At 43.3% G+C, this 15,125-nt stretch overlaps 2 protein-coding genes across 3 annotated transcripts in view; one reads left to right on the forward strand and one right to left on the reverse strand.

Moving 5' to 3' along the window:
* Gpr39 (G protein-coupled receptor 39) overlaps positions 1-10,820 on the forward strand; it is a 207,449-nt gene extending 196,629 nt beyond the window's left edge. Inside the window, exon 2 of the mRNA XM_034513353.2 lies at positions 10,306-10,820. Within this exon, the coding sequence (XP_034369244.1) occupies positions 10,306-10,820 (515 nt within the window). The remainder of the gene's footprint in view (positions 1-10,305) is intronic.
* Lypd1 (LY6/PLAUR domain containing 1) overlaps positions 9,833-15,125 on the reverse strand; it is a 42,205-nt gene continuing 36,912 nt past the window's right edge. For both annotated transcript variants that reach the window (XM_034513355.2, XM_034513354.2), the window contains one exon: positions 9,833-11,492. In XM_034513355.2, the coding sequence (XP_034369246.1) occupies positions 11,257-11,492 (236 nt within the window). In that variant the 3' untranslated portion in view covers positions 9,833-11,256. The remainder of the gene's footprint in view (positions 11,493-15,125) is intronic.

Genomic DNA, 15,125 nt, shown 5'->3' on the forward strand with positions numbered 1-15,125 from the left:
CGTGTGTGTCTTAAACTATTACTCTCCAACTAGAGTGAGCAGCACAATTTCCCAAAGACTTATGAATTCCAGATCATGAAGCCCACATCTCCAAAGCCTGATTTAGTAAGTCTCGGTCAGACCCCAGGATCCCTTAAGTGTCAGGGGATGTGTGTGTAGCCTAGAAGACAACCTTAGATGACCTCCCTCAGGAGCTGCTTAGAGCTCACCAAATAATCCTGTCTCACTAGCAAGGCTCAATTGCCTCCTCAGCACTGTGATTAAAGGTGCAGTCTACCACTGTAATAGATTGTATATGCTTAGCCCAGGGAGTGGCACTATTAGGAGGTGTGTCCTTGTTGGAGTAGGTGTGTCACTATGGGCATGGGCTTTAAGACCTTCATCCTAGCTTCCTGGAAGCCAGTCTTCTCCTAGCTGCCTTTGGAACAGGAGGTGGTACTCTCAACTCCTCCAGCCCCATGTCTGCCTGGATGCTGTCATGTTCTCATCTTGATGATAATGGACTGAACCTCTGAACCTGTAAGCCAGCCCCAACTAAATGTTGTCCTTATAAGAGTTGCCTTGGTCATGGTGTCTGTTCACAGCAATATAAAACCCTAAGACAACCACTCTGAGATTTTAACATGGGTGTTTGGGCATTAAGCTCAAATTTTCATACTTTCAAAGCAAGACTTTACCAAATGAGCCATCTCTGAGGCCCTATGAATCTGCATTTTAAAAAAGTTCCATGTACTACTGATGCTATCACTCCTACCCTTGTGTGAGAACCATTGTCTCAGAAGTTGAAGACTAAACCAAGGTGGGCCTCTCCAGTCAAGCAAGGTCAGGGGGTAAGATCAATGCCTCCCAATAGCATGTGGAAGCAGATTGGCAAGCACTAACGTATAAATTGGAAAAGCGCTAAAACCTTTTATGGGGTTTATTTGTCTCTCTCTGGCTCTTCATTCAACTAACCATATGCTTACTTTCCATTGGCAATTGCGATTTAAATGTCAGTTGATAGCAGATGTTCCAATGCCCTACTATCTACAAGTTAATTTATAGTCCACAAAACCTGGTGGAGTGTACTCTAACCATGCTGCGTTTCCACTGGCTCACCCACCCCTTTGTGCAACCCTGCTGAGCCTTGTCAGGCTCAGAAAGAAGCTGCCAAACTTCATAGTTGCTCTCTTCAAGGCTAATTCTTACTCTCCTTCAAGAGAGAGAGAGAGAGAGAGTGTGTGTGTGTGTGTGTGCGCTCACGCGTGTGCTCATGTGCGCATGTGTAACCATATATACATGCAGAGGTCAGAGGTCTATGATGGTACACAGTACTTCATTGAGTAAAGTCAGGACAGGAATTCAAGAAGGAACTTAGAGCAGAAACCATGATGGAACACAGCACTGTTGGCTGACTCACAGGCTTCTGCTTAATTGGCTTTTTGATAGAGCTCAGGACCACCTGACAAGGGAGTAGTACCACCCAACGTGGACTGGGTGCTACTATATCCATTAGGAATCAAAACAGTTCCCCAAAGGCCAATTTTTATAGACTTTGCCTTAATTGAGACTTCCCTCTCAGGTGATTCTGGGTTACGTTAAGTTGAAATTTCTGTTCTTTCAAAAGAAAAACAAAATCTGATTGTTCCTGCTGGTGGGGAAGTTGGTTAGTGTCTGTCTTTTGTTGCCTTAATACTCTTCTTTGATCTTTCTCATGGCTCTGAGAAAACTAGGCTGAGGTCACCTTATTCTTTTCAGCATCAATGCCTAGGATAAGACAGTGTCCATAATAGACCACTGTAGTACGTGAGATGTCTGCTGCATGAATAAAGATACTCCAGGGAATATAAATTGGGAAACAAACAAACAAACAAACAAACAAACGGAAATAAAGAAATGTATAGTCCTCACACAGTGCAATAGAGTCAGAATTACAAAGTAGTAGACAGACAAAGGGCATACCAACTGCAGAAATATTGTCACACTCTGCCTGCCCTCTGTATCCATAAGGTTCCTATAGCTCAGCAAACTGGGCCTTTGACACAGTTGGGAAGAAACTTTGAGGTTTGTTGCAGTCACACAAAACAACTTTTGGGGGACAGACATTAAGTTTCCAGATCTTTCCTACTCACTCAATCCAATTCTGTAACAATTTTCAGTGTGTTTGTGAATGTTTGTCTGAAAGAAAGTTCATGTGTGCATGCATGGGGAGGCCAGGAGACAACCATGAATATTATTCTCCTTGGGTCCCAGCCTTTGTTTGTTTGTTTGTTGTTTGTTTGTTTGTTTAGGCTAAGGTCTTTAATTGATCCAAATAGGCTAGGCTGGCTGTCTCCACTTTCTTAGTGCTGATATTCCAAACGAAGGTACCAATACTCAATATCAATTTTTCTGTAAGTACTAATGTAAGACAGTAGGACAGATAGATGGGTAGATGGTTAAGTGAGAGATAAATAATAGCTAGGCAGCTCATGAAATGACATACAGATAATAGATAAATGGAAGATTGGGTGGACAGATGAAAAGACAGGTGATGTATGATGGATGAGAGAGTAGATAGACAGAGGGAAGATAAATGAAAAAGAATAGAGGAAAACATGCTTGATGATAGATGATAGAAAAATAATGGATAGATAGATTCATGCCAGATGATAGATAGATGATAGATAGATGATAGACAGATGATGAATAGATAGAGATAGATAGATGATAGATAGATAGATAGATAGATAGATAGATAGATAGATAGATAGATAGATGAAAGATCAGTGATAGAAAAATGAATGGGCAAACAAACAAATATAGATGGCTGGCTGGCTGGAAGATAGACAAATGATGATAGATAATAGATGATGGATATATAGAAAATAGATACCCTGAACGATGGTGGCAAATGCATTTTATCCAAACACTTGGGAAGCAGAGGCAGGTGAATCTCTGTGAGTTCCAGACTAGCCTGGTCTATAGAGTCAGTTCCAGAACAGCCGAGGCTGTTATGCAGAAAAACCCTGTCTTCAAGGACAGGAAAATAATAGGTAGATCAATACACAGATAAATGACAGATAATAGATAGGCTGATGACAGCAAATGAATAAGTAAATGAATAGATGAACAGGTAGGTAATAAATGACAGATGGATGCATGTTCAAATGGATAGAGCCATTGTGGGCCAGGTCAGTACGTGTTCCGACACCACATAGTGTCCTAAAGACTCTTGGTTGTCTCATGCTAGAGTTTTCATGTTCCTTAGGATGGGGATTGTGTACCTCAGAATTTCATTGAATGCTTGTTTGAGGGAGAGTTAGTTTTAACATGGAATATGGTCAGTGGTGTAGATGTCTCTTCCACTGCATCCCATGATGACAGGTTAACACTTGAGCCTGTACCTGGACTCTCTCCACAAGCTACAGCAACACAAAAGCTTCCATTGGCAGTCAAAGGTAGGATGTCTCAGGCATGAGACAGAGAGTCCTGTGCTCTGGGTCTTGGAGATCTTGGGCAAACCACTTACATTCAGTTTCTTCATTTGTGACAGGCGATGTTCTGTTCTGAGACTCTGAGATGACTGCAAGAATGTACTCAAAAACAACCTTCATCTCAAAGGTCAGAAGGGAGGGGGCTGGAGAGATGGCTCAGAGGTTAAGAGCACTGACTGCTCTTGCAGAGGTTCTGAGTTCAAGTGCCAGAAACCACAGGGTGGCTCACAACCATCTGTAATGGGATCTGATGCCCTCTTCTGCTGTATCTGAAGACAGCAATAGTGTACTCACATACATAAAATAAATAAATACCTTTAAGAAAAAAAGGTCAGAAGGGAGAAAGGAAAATACAGTCCTAGATAAGTCAATACCACAAATCTGGGGCTGCAGAACCAAATGTATCAGTGAAAACTAAACTAAGCCAGATGCCTTCAGTGCTATGAAAATCACACCATCTCCTCAATTCTGGGATTAAAAATGCATGCCACCACACCAAGAATATAGAGCTGAACACCTCCATTGCTTATGTTTTTAGGAGGAGAGTTCTTTTAACCTGTGTGTGTGTGTGTGTGTGTGTGTGTGTGTGTGTGTGTGTCTGTCTGTCTGTCTGTCTGTCTGTCTATCTGTCTGTCTGTCTGTCTCTCCCTCCTTCTCTCTCTCTCTCTCTTTGTGTGTGTGTGTATGTGTGTATATGTATGATTTTCATAAATTCAGCTGTCCATTTGACACATACTTAGAGATACCTGGGAAAAGAGACCCTCAACTGAAGGATTGCCTCCATCAGATTGCTCTGTTGGAATGTCTGGGGAACATTTTATTGATTGATAACTGATGTAGTCAGGACCAGCCCATTGTGTGTGGTACCATTTCAAGGCAGGCAGGCTGATGAACCAGCCTACTGCTATCTGAGGCTTGAAAATCATCTTACAGTAAAGACAAACTAGGTTCAGTTCTGTTTATGATTAACAGGATATTTCTCAAGGATTGAGTTATGCCCCACCTGTAACCTTAACTACAAATGTTTCTGTAGTGCCTGTTCCAGAAAATGGCAGTCATGTCCTTGTTTTAAAACATTGTAACAACCACCCTTGTTTTAAAAGGTTGCCATGACTACCTTGTAACGACTATCTTGCAATCATACCTTTATCTCAGGAGGTGATTATGACTGATTTGATATGCTTATGTTCTGCTCTGGTAACCCCATCTATTTTATCTGTCAAATCTCCCCATTTGGAAACACTGAGTTATAAATACCTTGTTTTCTTCAAGTCCAATGCTGCCCTTTTGAACTAACCCTGCCTTTGTGGGGGTTGTGTGTGTGTGGGGGCAGCAGTCCGTGCACATGAATAATAAAGCTTGCTTTAATTAATTGTTTGCTTTAATTAATTTGGCCATGATGATTTGGATCCGTGTCCATTCTCCTCCCAACTTTTGGATTAACAGGCTTGGATTATGTAAGAAAGACAGCTGAACATATGCCTGGCAGCAAATCTGTAACCAGCACTTCTCAGTGGTTTCTGCTTAAGTTCTCTGCCTTGGTTTCCTTTGATGATGAATTCTAACCTGTAAGATAAAATAACCTCCTTCTTTCACAAATTGCTTTTGAGTGTGTTTATCTCCGCATCCAGAAACCAAACTAGGGCAACGCTCATGTCTGCTGTGCCCGGAAATACATTACGTGTGGAGGTTAGAGAACAGCCTTGGGTGTCTTTATCCTTGCCTTTCACTTTGGTTTTTGAGACGGGGGTCTCTTGTTTGCTGCTGTATAAACCAGGCTACCTAGTCCAGGAACTTCCAGGGATTCTCCTGTCTCTGCCTCTTCTCTTGCTGTAGGAGACTGGGAGTATAGACAAATCTAACTTTATGTGGGTTCTGGGGAGGAAAATCCGGTCTACACACTTGTGCAGCAATCACCTTACCCAGGGAGCCATTTCTCTAGCCCTGTGTTTGCTTTCTAAACATTATTCTGCCAAAGATGTGTGTGAGTCATTGTCTAATGGCTCTTGTCACTTTACGGTGGTGATGGAGGAGAAAAAGCAGAAGCGCTTTATGTGGAGAAGCAGATAAGATATGAAGGCATTTCAAAACTCAGACTGCAATGGTGTCTGGGGCATAATACCGAGCTATCAATAATCCAGTTAACATAGTTTAGCTGCTCTACGTGAGAGGGTTCAGTTGTCTTGGTCTTCGTACCCGTTCACACTCGCTGCCATTTAAATGAGGGCCCCACGCTGCAGCACACAGACCAAAGCGTTATAGATTTTTTCCCCCAAATGTAATACACAAGTCTAAATTGATTGCAGCCAAACATAAATTTAGTCAAGTCTTTAATGCACTCCATTAAGCCACGAATAAGACTTTAAAGCATTGTGTTAGCTAGAGAGTAGCTGAGACTGGAGAGGAAACAATTTCAAACAGCCAGAATAGAAAGTTGACTCTGGACATAGTACGGTGTTTATTCTCAACAGTGTATCATAGAAAAAGACAATTCTTTTTTCAAATGTAACAATGAGTAATCACCGTGAAATGATAAATTTTTCACACAAAGGGTCTGGTTGGCTTCCTGTTCTAGAAAGGCTAACTTGACTATCACAATGCCAGTGAGCACATACCTCAGACTGCCACTGATGACATTTCTAGGCCCAGCATTCCTTTTTCCCAGAACAAAATTATCTTTTGAAACACAGACATAGTGGCAGCCATTTTTCTCAACCCCTCTTGAGGTAGGGGAAGGCTACGTCAATAGCACTGCCAGGAAGTTGGTGTGATTTGTGTGATGCAGACAGACAGAGACATGCAGAAGACATTTTTGTACTTTCAGAATAAGGTAAACTTTGAATAATTTGACCATCACTTTTACAGAGGGCTTCTAGGAAGAGGCTAGCAAAACAGAGTCAACACCGTACAAACCCAATCTGGGTTCCTCAGTGCTTGATAGTGTTGCAAATACAGGCTACCTGGGCAATTTTTTGGGATTGACTGTGTCCATATTTGGGAAAGGGACAGCTGAGGATTTAGTATGGGGGCAGGAGAAGAAAACCTACCTTACAAATAATTTTTATGATTCTGTATTTCACTTGCATAAGAAATCCAGTTGTATGTGTGCTGACTTAGGTAGCATTAGAACAATTGTTATCACTGAGTGTTTTTTTTTTTATTTTTAATGTGATTGAAAAATCTTAAATTAAATGTATGGCTTTTGTTTTTTCAGTGGATAGAGACACATTATGCATGGGTTGTGGTTAATGGCTACTTTCTTCCCTGTTTTTTCTTTTTCTTGTTTTTTTTTTTTTTTTTTAATTTTCATGTCTATGTGTCGTATATGCATGTATGTTTGCATACTTATGTTGGTACCTGTGTGTAGGCATACAAGTTCGCATGTGGAAGCCCAAAGTTCATGCTGACTTTCATCCTTAACTCCTCCTCCTGTCCTGAGACAGGAGCTCTCAGTCAAACTTGGAGCTCACCAATCTGCCCATTTACTAGCTATGTTGCTCTGGGAATCTATAGCGCTCACATCCCAAGCATGGCATTACTGTTGGGTCCATCATGTCCATCCAGTGCTCATGTAGGTACCAGAGACCTGAACTCTTGAGAAGCAAGCATTGTAACAACTGAGCCATCTCTGTAGCCATCTTGCCTGTGTTTCTTTATCACTCTGAAAATAGGACCAACTGACAGTATTGTATCCTGAGAGGGAAAAAGAGCCTGCATCATGTTTGGGAGATCGGCAGCTTTCTCATTTGTTACGTGAAGATACTGATTGTTTTGACCTCTCTGGGTTGTCAGGAGAAGAGAGACCCACATGGGAAGTGAAACTCAGTACAGAAGCTGGAGCAGAAGAAGCAAGTTCCCTTCCTGTTTCGTGTCCCTGGCTCTGTCTCTAGACCTGCTTGTGTGGTCTAATTAGAACTGTCCATTTCTATTCATATTCTGTGTCTCTCTTCTAAGTCCATTCTTGCCATCCTACCTGCCTCCTTCTACAGCCAGAAAGCTGTGTGATCTGCTTCTCATTATTGAGGAGCTCTGATCTCTTTTCCCATTTGCTGCTATTCACACAAATGGTCTCTCATTTGTTATTTAATTTCAATCCTACAGGCGGGATTTTATCCTGGCTGAAATTGCAGAGCAAGCCCCGGACCTAGTCTTCCCCATCCCTTTCTTCCACCCTTACCCTGGGTCCCTTCTCCTCCCTTTTCTCCTCTTCTTTCTTTTATTCCATTCTAAAACAAAACAAAACAAAACAAAACACAACAAAACAAAACACGACTAAAGTCTCCTTTCAATGGAGTGACCAGTGCAGGGTGGTTGAAGCTGAGCAAGCCCATGCAGGAAGCCAGTGGAAGTCTGTGTGCTCGGGAGATGAGGCAATGCAATGCAATGCAAAAGGAGATTCATGATGCTTCTCCTCAGCATGTCTTTCCCAGATCTCTCTCCTCTACCCTAAGGTTTCTCCACCTCCTCTCCAAAATCTTTCCTCGTCCCCACTCCTCCCCAATGTCTCTCCTCCCCCTTCCCAACATGGCTTCTCTCACCACTTTTGCTGGTGGGCTTTCAAAGCTATGTCTTGTTCAGCCTGCGGGAGGTGCAGGGAGCATCTAGTCAGCTTTCTAGATTCTCAAAGAGCAACCTCCCACAGTGTCTGTCGCATGGCACACACAGGAAGCTGTGTGCTCAATCCCCACATTCTAACAAATGCATTCTTGGATGATGGTTGAAGCGTTGTGAAAATGTTCAGCTTCCCCATGTATGCAGGCACCTTCTCCTTCACAATCAATACTGAACTAGTCGCTCAGAGCTGTAGAAAGTCCAGACCAAATCGGGGTGGGTAGATGGAAGCTCTTCAAAGTACCAGTTTCCTGGGGCAGGTGATTTTTCTTTTTAAATAAGAAAAGTGAGTATTTTGTTGTTGTTGTTATTATTTTTTCATCCAGCCATTGTAACAAGGTGATTTGAAATCTGCACCTGTCTTGAGATAGTATTTATTTACTTATTTATTTAGCCTTTTTACCAGATCAATATGTTACTTTGCCTATTTTATTCTTAGATTTACTAAGTGTTCTAAAGGAAGCAAATTCAAAGGAAAGAAATAAGCAGTTTTGTGTATATTTCAAAGCCCTGGCTGAGGTTTGACAGAAAGAATCCTTGGAAATTCAGAGGACTAGAGTTTCCCAGGCCCTCTCTGCTGACAGATGGGTTTTGTTCAGAGGGTCTGTCTTTGGGGGCAGCTGAGTTATGTACTGTCAAGGGATACTTGGGCTAACCCTGGGCTCATGGGCATTTCTGCTTGCTCTGGATCCTTAATTAGTGAACTACTTACCATCTACCCTAGGCAGGAAGCAGTGACTATGTTTTTACTTCCTGGTAGTTCCCTAGCAAATTGGATTCAGAGTGAGAAGAAGTACTTGTAAAATGCACAATTAAAATATATACATATATATATATGTGTGTGTATATATATATATATATATATATATATATATATATATATATTATGTGGGGAGGGATGTGCACATAAGTGCAGGTGCTGAGGCAGCCAGAAGCTGTCTGATGCCCCACCCCAGCAGTTGGAGTGACAGGCCATTGTCAACCACCTGATGTATGCTGGGAGCAGAACTTATATCTTAACTGCGGAGCCATCTCTTCAGTGCCATCAAATTCTTGCTTTAAGATATCAGCCCCTCTCATAGGACACATCTGCTCTGGATGCTCAGCTTCTCAGAAAAAGACAAAGTAAAGTCCGAAAGATTCCCCAGGCCTGTTTCCTTGCTTTGTCAGTAAAGAGTCATTGTCTTGTGATTTCAGGTGTTTGTCAGACTGTAGAATTCGCTGTGATCGTGGGAGCCAGAATGTAAGCTTGGGGCATGCAAGTGAGTGCCCATCCTCAGGGTGGGCTGAGTGGTACTGCTTCTGCAGGGCCTGATCATTCCTGGCCAACTACACTGCAGCTCAGTACTACAAAAGCGAAAGGTGTGCCCCTGTCTGTACACGAAATGAGTTTTAGATATTTTGGTGTTTGGGGACAATTTACTTTCCAAAGTGAAGGTGGAAGGGGCTTCCAAAAGTATTTTAAAGGAAGCACTGATGCTGATATAGATAAAGGTGTGTATACCTTTTGGGACATACAGGTATATATCATCTACTTCACACACACACACACACACACACACACACAAACACACACATTGCTTTGTGATTTCAGTTTGTCAGATTTAGAAGTAGCTGCTACTCTATAATCTAGAATGCAAGCATGGGGCAATTAGATGGGTGTTCTGGAGCGTCAGAGCCTCATGCACAAGGAGCAGGGCTGAGTGGTACCTCTTCTCCATCACTACCTGTCCCTAGTTTTACTTCTCCTGAAACTGGATACAAAATCAGCATCATAAAAATGTATTTGTTTAGGCAAAGTGAAACAACTTCCATCTGACTTCATTGTTTATAAAACAGCTACTATTTCATCTACTATGGCTATAGCTTATGGTCCCATCTAGAAACAAAAAGACAAAACCAGGTTTATGGCCAACATGAGATATTTTCTGGATACACGAGCAACAACAAAAACATCTTGAGAATTAACAGGCATCCACAGGTATAAATACTCTGTCGAAAGCATTTAACGCTTTTAACATAGCCAAAGTCCCCTGAGCTTGAAGCAGCAGTAAATTCTTTTGCCGGTGGCAAAAGGAAGCCGCCAAGCACAACACTGAAGATTGGTACGTTTCCCGGCCAGTAAGCAACAGAACCAAGGGGCTGAATATTTTATGGGTTTATTTATTTATTTATTTATTTTCGCTCTCATGCTGTTTTTCTCCCCTTCTCTTTTTCTCTCCTGTTCTCGCCTTCCCAGGACTCATTGTGGTGACACTGGCTGTGTGTTGGATGCCAAATCAGATACGAAGGATCATGGCTGCAGCCAAACCCAAACATGACTGGACCAAGTCGTACTTCAAGGCATACATGATCCTCCTTCCCTTCTCCGACACCTTCTTCTACCTCAGCTCCGTGGTCAACCCTCTCCTCTACAATGTGTCCTCTCAGCAGTTCCGGAAGGTGTTTTGGCAGGTACTCTGCTGCCGGCTGACTCTGCAGCATGCCAACCAGGAGAAACGCCTGCGTGCTCAATTCAGTTCCACCAAGAACAGCACCAGCTCAACCCGCAGCCCCCTCATTTTTCTAGCCTCCCGGCGTAGTAATTCTTCCTCCAGGAGAACTAACAAGGTTTTCTTAAGCACTTTTCAGGCAGAGGCTAAGCCCCTAGAGGCTAAGCCCCAGCCCTTGAGTCCTGAGTCACCACAGACTGGCTCAGAGACCGAACCAGCTGGTTCCACCACAGAACATAGTTTACAGGAGCAGGAAGTGTGAATGTCAAGTTCAGAAGCCTTGAGCAGAAAGTGGCTCTTCCCTCTCACAAAAGCAAAGTTACCTTCACGCAGCATTCCCGAATAGACCGTGACTCCTATTGGGCCAGCATGGAAGCTCAAGGCTTTGGGAAAGGCAGCTGCATATCTCAATGACTTATAAGGGCTGATTCTTCCAGGCTAGCCTTGGTGATGGTTAACCAGATTGGGACGGGAGGGTCTGGACTTTCTGCTCCATGCTTTTTCTTCAACTACACACAGAAATTCAGAGTGAATTGGTTCAAAGCTTACAAAAGTATTTGTGCACGGCAATCTTGCATTACTTGAAAGGGAACAAAGACTCCCTTGTCTACCCAGAATAAAAGGACACCCGGAAGAGACTCAGGAAGGTGAGAGAGGAAGGACAGATGAGGCAGCAGGGGTCGGTATCTCCTTTAGCTTCAGCAGTGTGCCAAGCAGAGGGCTAAGTTGAAGAACAGGACAGTGGTGAGAAGACCAGGCCTGATGGCCGAGGCAGAGCTGCCCCTCTTCTTGGGCCTCGGCCCATTGCAAAGCGGGGTGTTGCAGCAGCTGATACACACGGAGTTCAGTTTCCCAGGGGAACAGAAGGACTGGTACCCAGCTGAGGCGATGAGACAGGCTGCTGACGATGCACACGACTTCCGGTACAGGATCCCTGCAACACAGGCCAGAGAAGTGGGGTTAGCATATGCAATCTGCAATCTAGCCATCTCTTTGTGCCCAAATCCGAGTGTATAGCTTTTCCTTAAGTCCTCCCACAGAAAGGGTTCTTATCCCCTGATCTGGGAGCTGGCTCATGGGGTAAGAAAACTCAGACTTCTTGGAGCCTGGGAGTTCTTTTGGGTGGGCATGAGAAGACAAAGAACCTATGATGAATGTTGTTCCAACAGCAATTTTAGTTGCTGATATCCATGAATAAAGAGCTATTAAAATAAAGTCTCTCTCTCTCTCTCTCTCTCTCTCTCTCTCTCTCACACACACACACACAACTCTCTCTCTGTTTCTCACTGTGTGTGTGTGCATGCGCACAATGTAGGTGTATATGTTAGTATATGCAATGTATATGTATATATGAATGCAGTATCCTCAGACTTCAGAAGAGGGGAGATTGTATTTTTTTGGAATTACAATCACAGGTGGTTGTGAGCTGCCTTACAGAGGTGTTGGGAGCTAAACTCAAGTCCTTTGCATCCTTGTAACCATGTCTCCTGCCCCTACACTCAGCTTTTTCTGTATAGATTGTAAGAATCAAAGTCAGGTCCTCATGGTTTCATGGCAAGCATATTACTGATGGAGCCATGCCTCCAGCCACAATGTCTATTTCAGAATCAGCTCCTACTTTTTAATACTAGACAACAAGATGTTTTTTTCCCTTGGTTGTTGTTCAAACCATCTCATGCCAGCAGCACAGACCACATATCCAGATATTATCTTTGTTATCACCTGATACATGGCCATAGAGAAATGGCTACCAACCAAGTGTTTATTAAATCCCCCAAATCAAATCCCAAAGGGAGTAATTCAAGTGCCTATAATAGGGACCCTGCTTTTAGGGGTTTAAAGGACAAGTAGAGAGGCACTGGCAGGCACTGACAGCATGCTCAGGACAGCCTGTTCTCTGGGAAAGCCCAGTTCTCAGGGAAAACTCCATTCTCTGGGAAGCAGTTTTGACCCCAGGACAAGTTGAATCAAAGAGCTGGTTCGTGGTGACAGGCGCTGTGATAATAGAATGTTTCCTGAGGGTCTGGCCAATGGCTCAGTGGGCAAAGAGCCTGCCATGCAGGCATGAGAACCTGAGTTAAGATCCCCAGAACTCATAGAGAAAACCCCAGGTATGGTAACATGGGCCTAGATCTTCCCAGGCTCTACATGGGAAGGTAGAGGGGATCCCTGCAGCCTAGTGTTCAACTGGCCCAACAATGCAGGTTCAGAGAGAGAGAGAGAGAGAGAGAGAGACCCCAAGTCCAAGACTAATATGGGGAAGTAGTTAAGGAAGACATCTGTTATTGACCCCTGGCTTCCCCACACATGTGCACACAACACACAAATGCACCTGCATGTACACGTTTACTCACCTACACATACAAAGAAACATTCTGTAAAGACCACAGAGCTCACTCGACTTAAGGAATGAGGGTATCTTGTCCAGTCACAGAGGGGCCGTCGAAGTAGGGCATCCCTGATGATTATGTGATTGTTTTTTTTTTTTTTTAAGCTGAGCGTTAACTACAGTTAAGCAATAGTACCCATGATAACAAGACTAGGGATGCACCACAGTTGATAGAATACTTAATACTTGCATAGCAGGCATGAGGCCCTAGGTTCCACACAGCACTGCATAAACTGGTTGTAATGGTACACACTTGTAACCTTAGCATTTGGGAAGTAGAGGCGTGGGGATCAGGACTTCAATTCATTCTCTGCTATAGTGTGAGTTTGACTCTACCGAGGCTGCATAAGGCCCTGTCTCAAAGGCGTAACAATTGTAACAGCCCTATGTAAAGGCCTTCCTGAATGTCAGACACTGTTCAGGTGTCTACCATATGCCAGCCCACCTAGTTCCATTTCTAAATTTAGATACACTGTGCCCTTGAAAGGCCTGTGTGGAAAAAGCTTGGTCCCCAGCATGGGGAGCTCGAAGGTGGGTACAAGGAGAGGTTTCAGGTCACAGCATGTATGCTCCTAAAAAGAACAGTGGTACCCCCGTTTCTCTCTCTCTCTCTCTCTCTCTCTCTCTCTCTCTCTCTGTGTGTGTGTGTGTGTGTGTACATGTGGAGGCCAGAACCACCCATCTTGATTTTTGAGGTATTCTGGAAATTTCTAATTAGACTGGACTGAGTGGTCAGTGAGCCTAAAGGATCTGAAACTATAACCATGTACCACCACATATAGATTTGTTTAAAGCATGTGTTCTGGGGATCATACTCAGGCCCATAACACTTGCACTTTGCCGACTGAGAGATCGCCACAGCCCTTTCAAAACTGTTAACCCAAACAAATCTTTCTTCTTCCTATGTTGATTAGTTTAAGTGTTTTGTGCATTTTAAGCACACAGTGATGACAAGCTGACTAGAATGGCTTCAAAGGACTAGGATGAAGGGTCTCATGATCTCTACTGCACAGATCCAGAGCCTGGGTGCTACTTTCTGAGGCTTAGTAACCTGTCCAGGTCCCATCGTCAGACTCTCTCCTGTCATCTGCTATAGATCACAGTGACAGCTGTAGCTTGAATGAGAATGAAATGTCCTCCATAGGCTCATGTGTCCCAACATTTGCTCTCTGGATGGTGGCATCACTTAGAAAGGTTATAGAGCATCTAGAGAAGGCTGGAGGAAGTGGGTCACTGGAGATCAGCCATGATGTTTGATAGCCTGGTCCCATTTCTTCTCTGAATGCTGCTTCCTGACTGCAGACGCATTATGCCCTTGCTATCTCCCCCATGACGGACTGTATCCTTCTTAAACTTAAGCTGTTACCAGCCTAGTGTACCAGCACAGCTGTGGATGTGGCCCAGCACATTTGTGGATGGTAATGTCATATCACAGTGTCAAAAGGCAGGACACTCCTACTTGTGAGCCAAAATAAATCTTTCAGTTGTTTTGTGTCAGGTATCCGGCCACAGCAATGAACATAATAACTAACTCAATATCCACCTAAGCATATACATGGAAGAGTTTGAAAGATTGTTGATTCAATGAGCTTTGGTATGTGTGACCATTTGTATATCAACAAATGGCTTTGATTTGGGATGGATAAGGTAGAATAATGACACTGGATGCAGAAGCGATGGTCTCAAGTCTGCATGCTTGCTTTTTGCAGCTGAGAGAGATAACATATCCCACCAGCAGCCAGGGACCTTTACCCAGTAATTGCCTGCAGGTGTCTGGGCAAGCGTGGTTTAGGTTCGCACTCCTCCTCCAGGAGAGTTGCCAGTTTGGGCGTGTGGAAATAGTAAAAATTCAAACTGCCAGAAACCCTCAAAGGGAGGTAAAGAAGTACTTTCAGTTTTCTTTAAAACATACAATTTCATGTAATTTTTTTTTTTTCTGTAACTGCATGCTTGTAAGGATTGATTTTCTTGCACTGATCTACCATCCTGGAAGGTAAGTTGCTCTGGAAACACACAGAGAGTTGTGTAGATGCTCATATGTAGGAGGCATTGTTTCACATGGCAGGAATTCTTTAAAGTTTCCATCCATTCCACCTGTTAGAACATTAGCTTTTATACACTATATTTCAGAACTTGGATTTTTAAAAATACTGTCATTCAGCAATCCAGCTGTTTAAA

This window comes from Arvicanthis niloticus, chromosome 10, assembly GCF_011762505.2.
Source record: "Arvicanthis niloticus isolate mArvNil1 chromosome 10, mArvNil1.pat.X, whole genome shotgun sequence".
Classification (NCBI taxonomy): Eukaryota; Metazoa; Chordata; class Mammalia; order Rodentia; family Muridae; genus Arvicanthis; species Arvicanthis niloticus.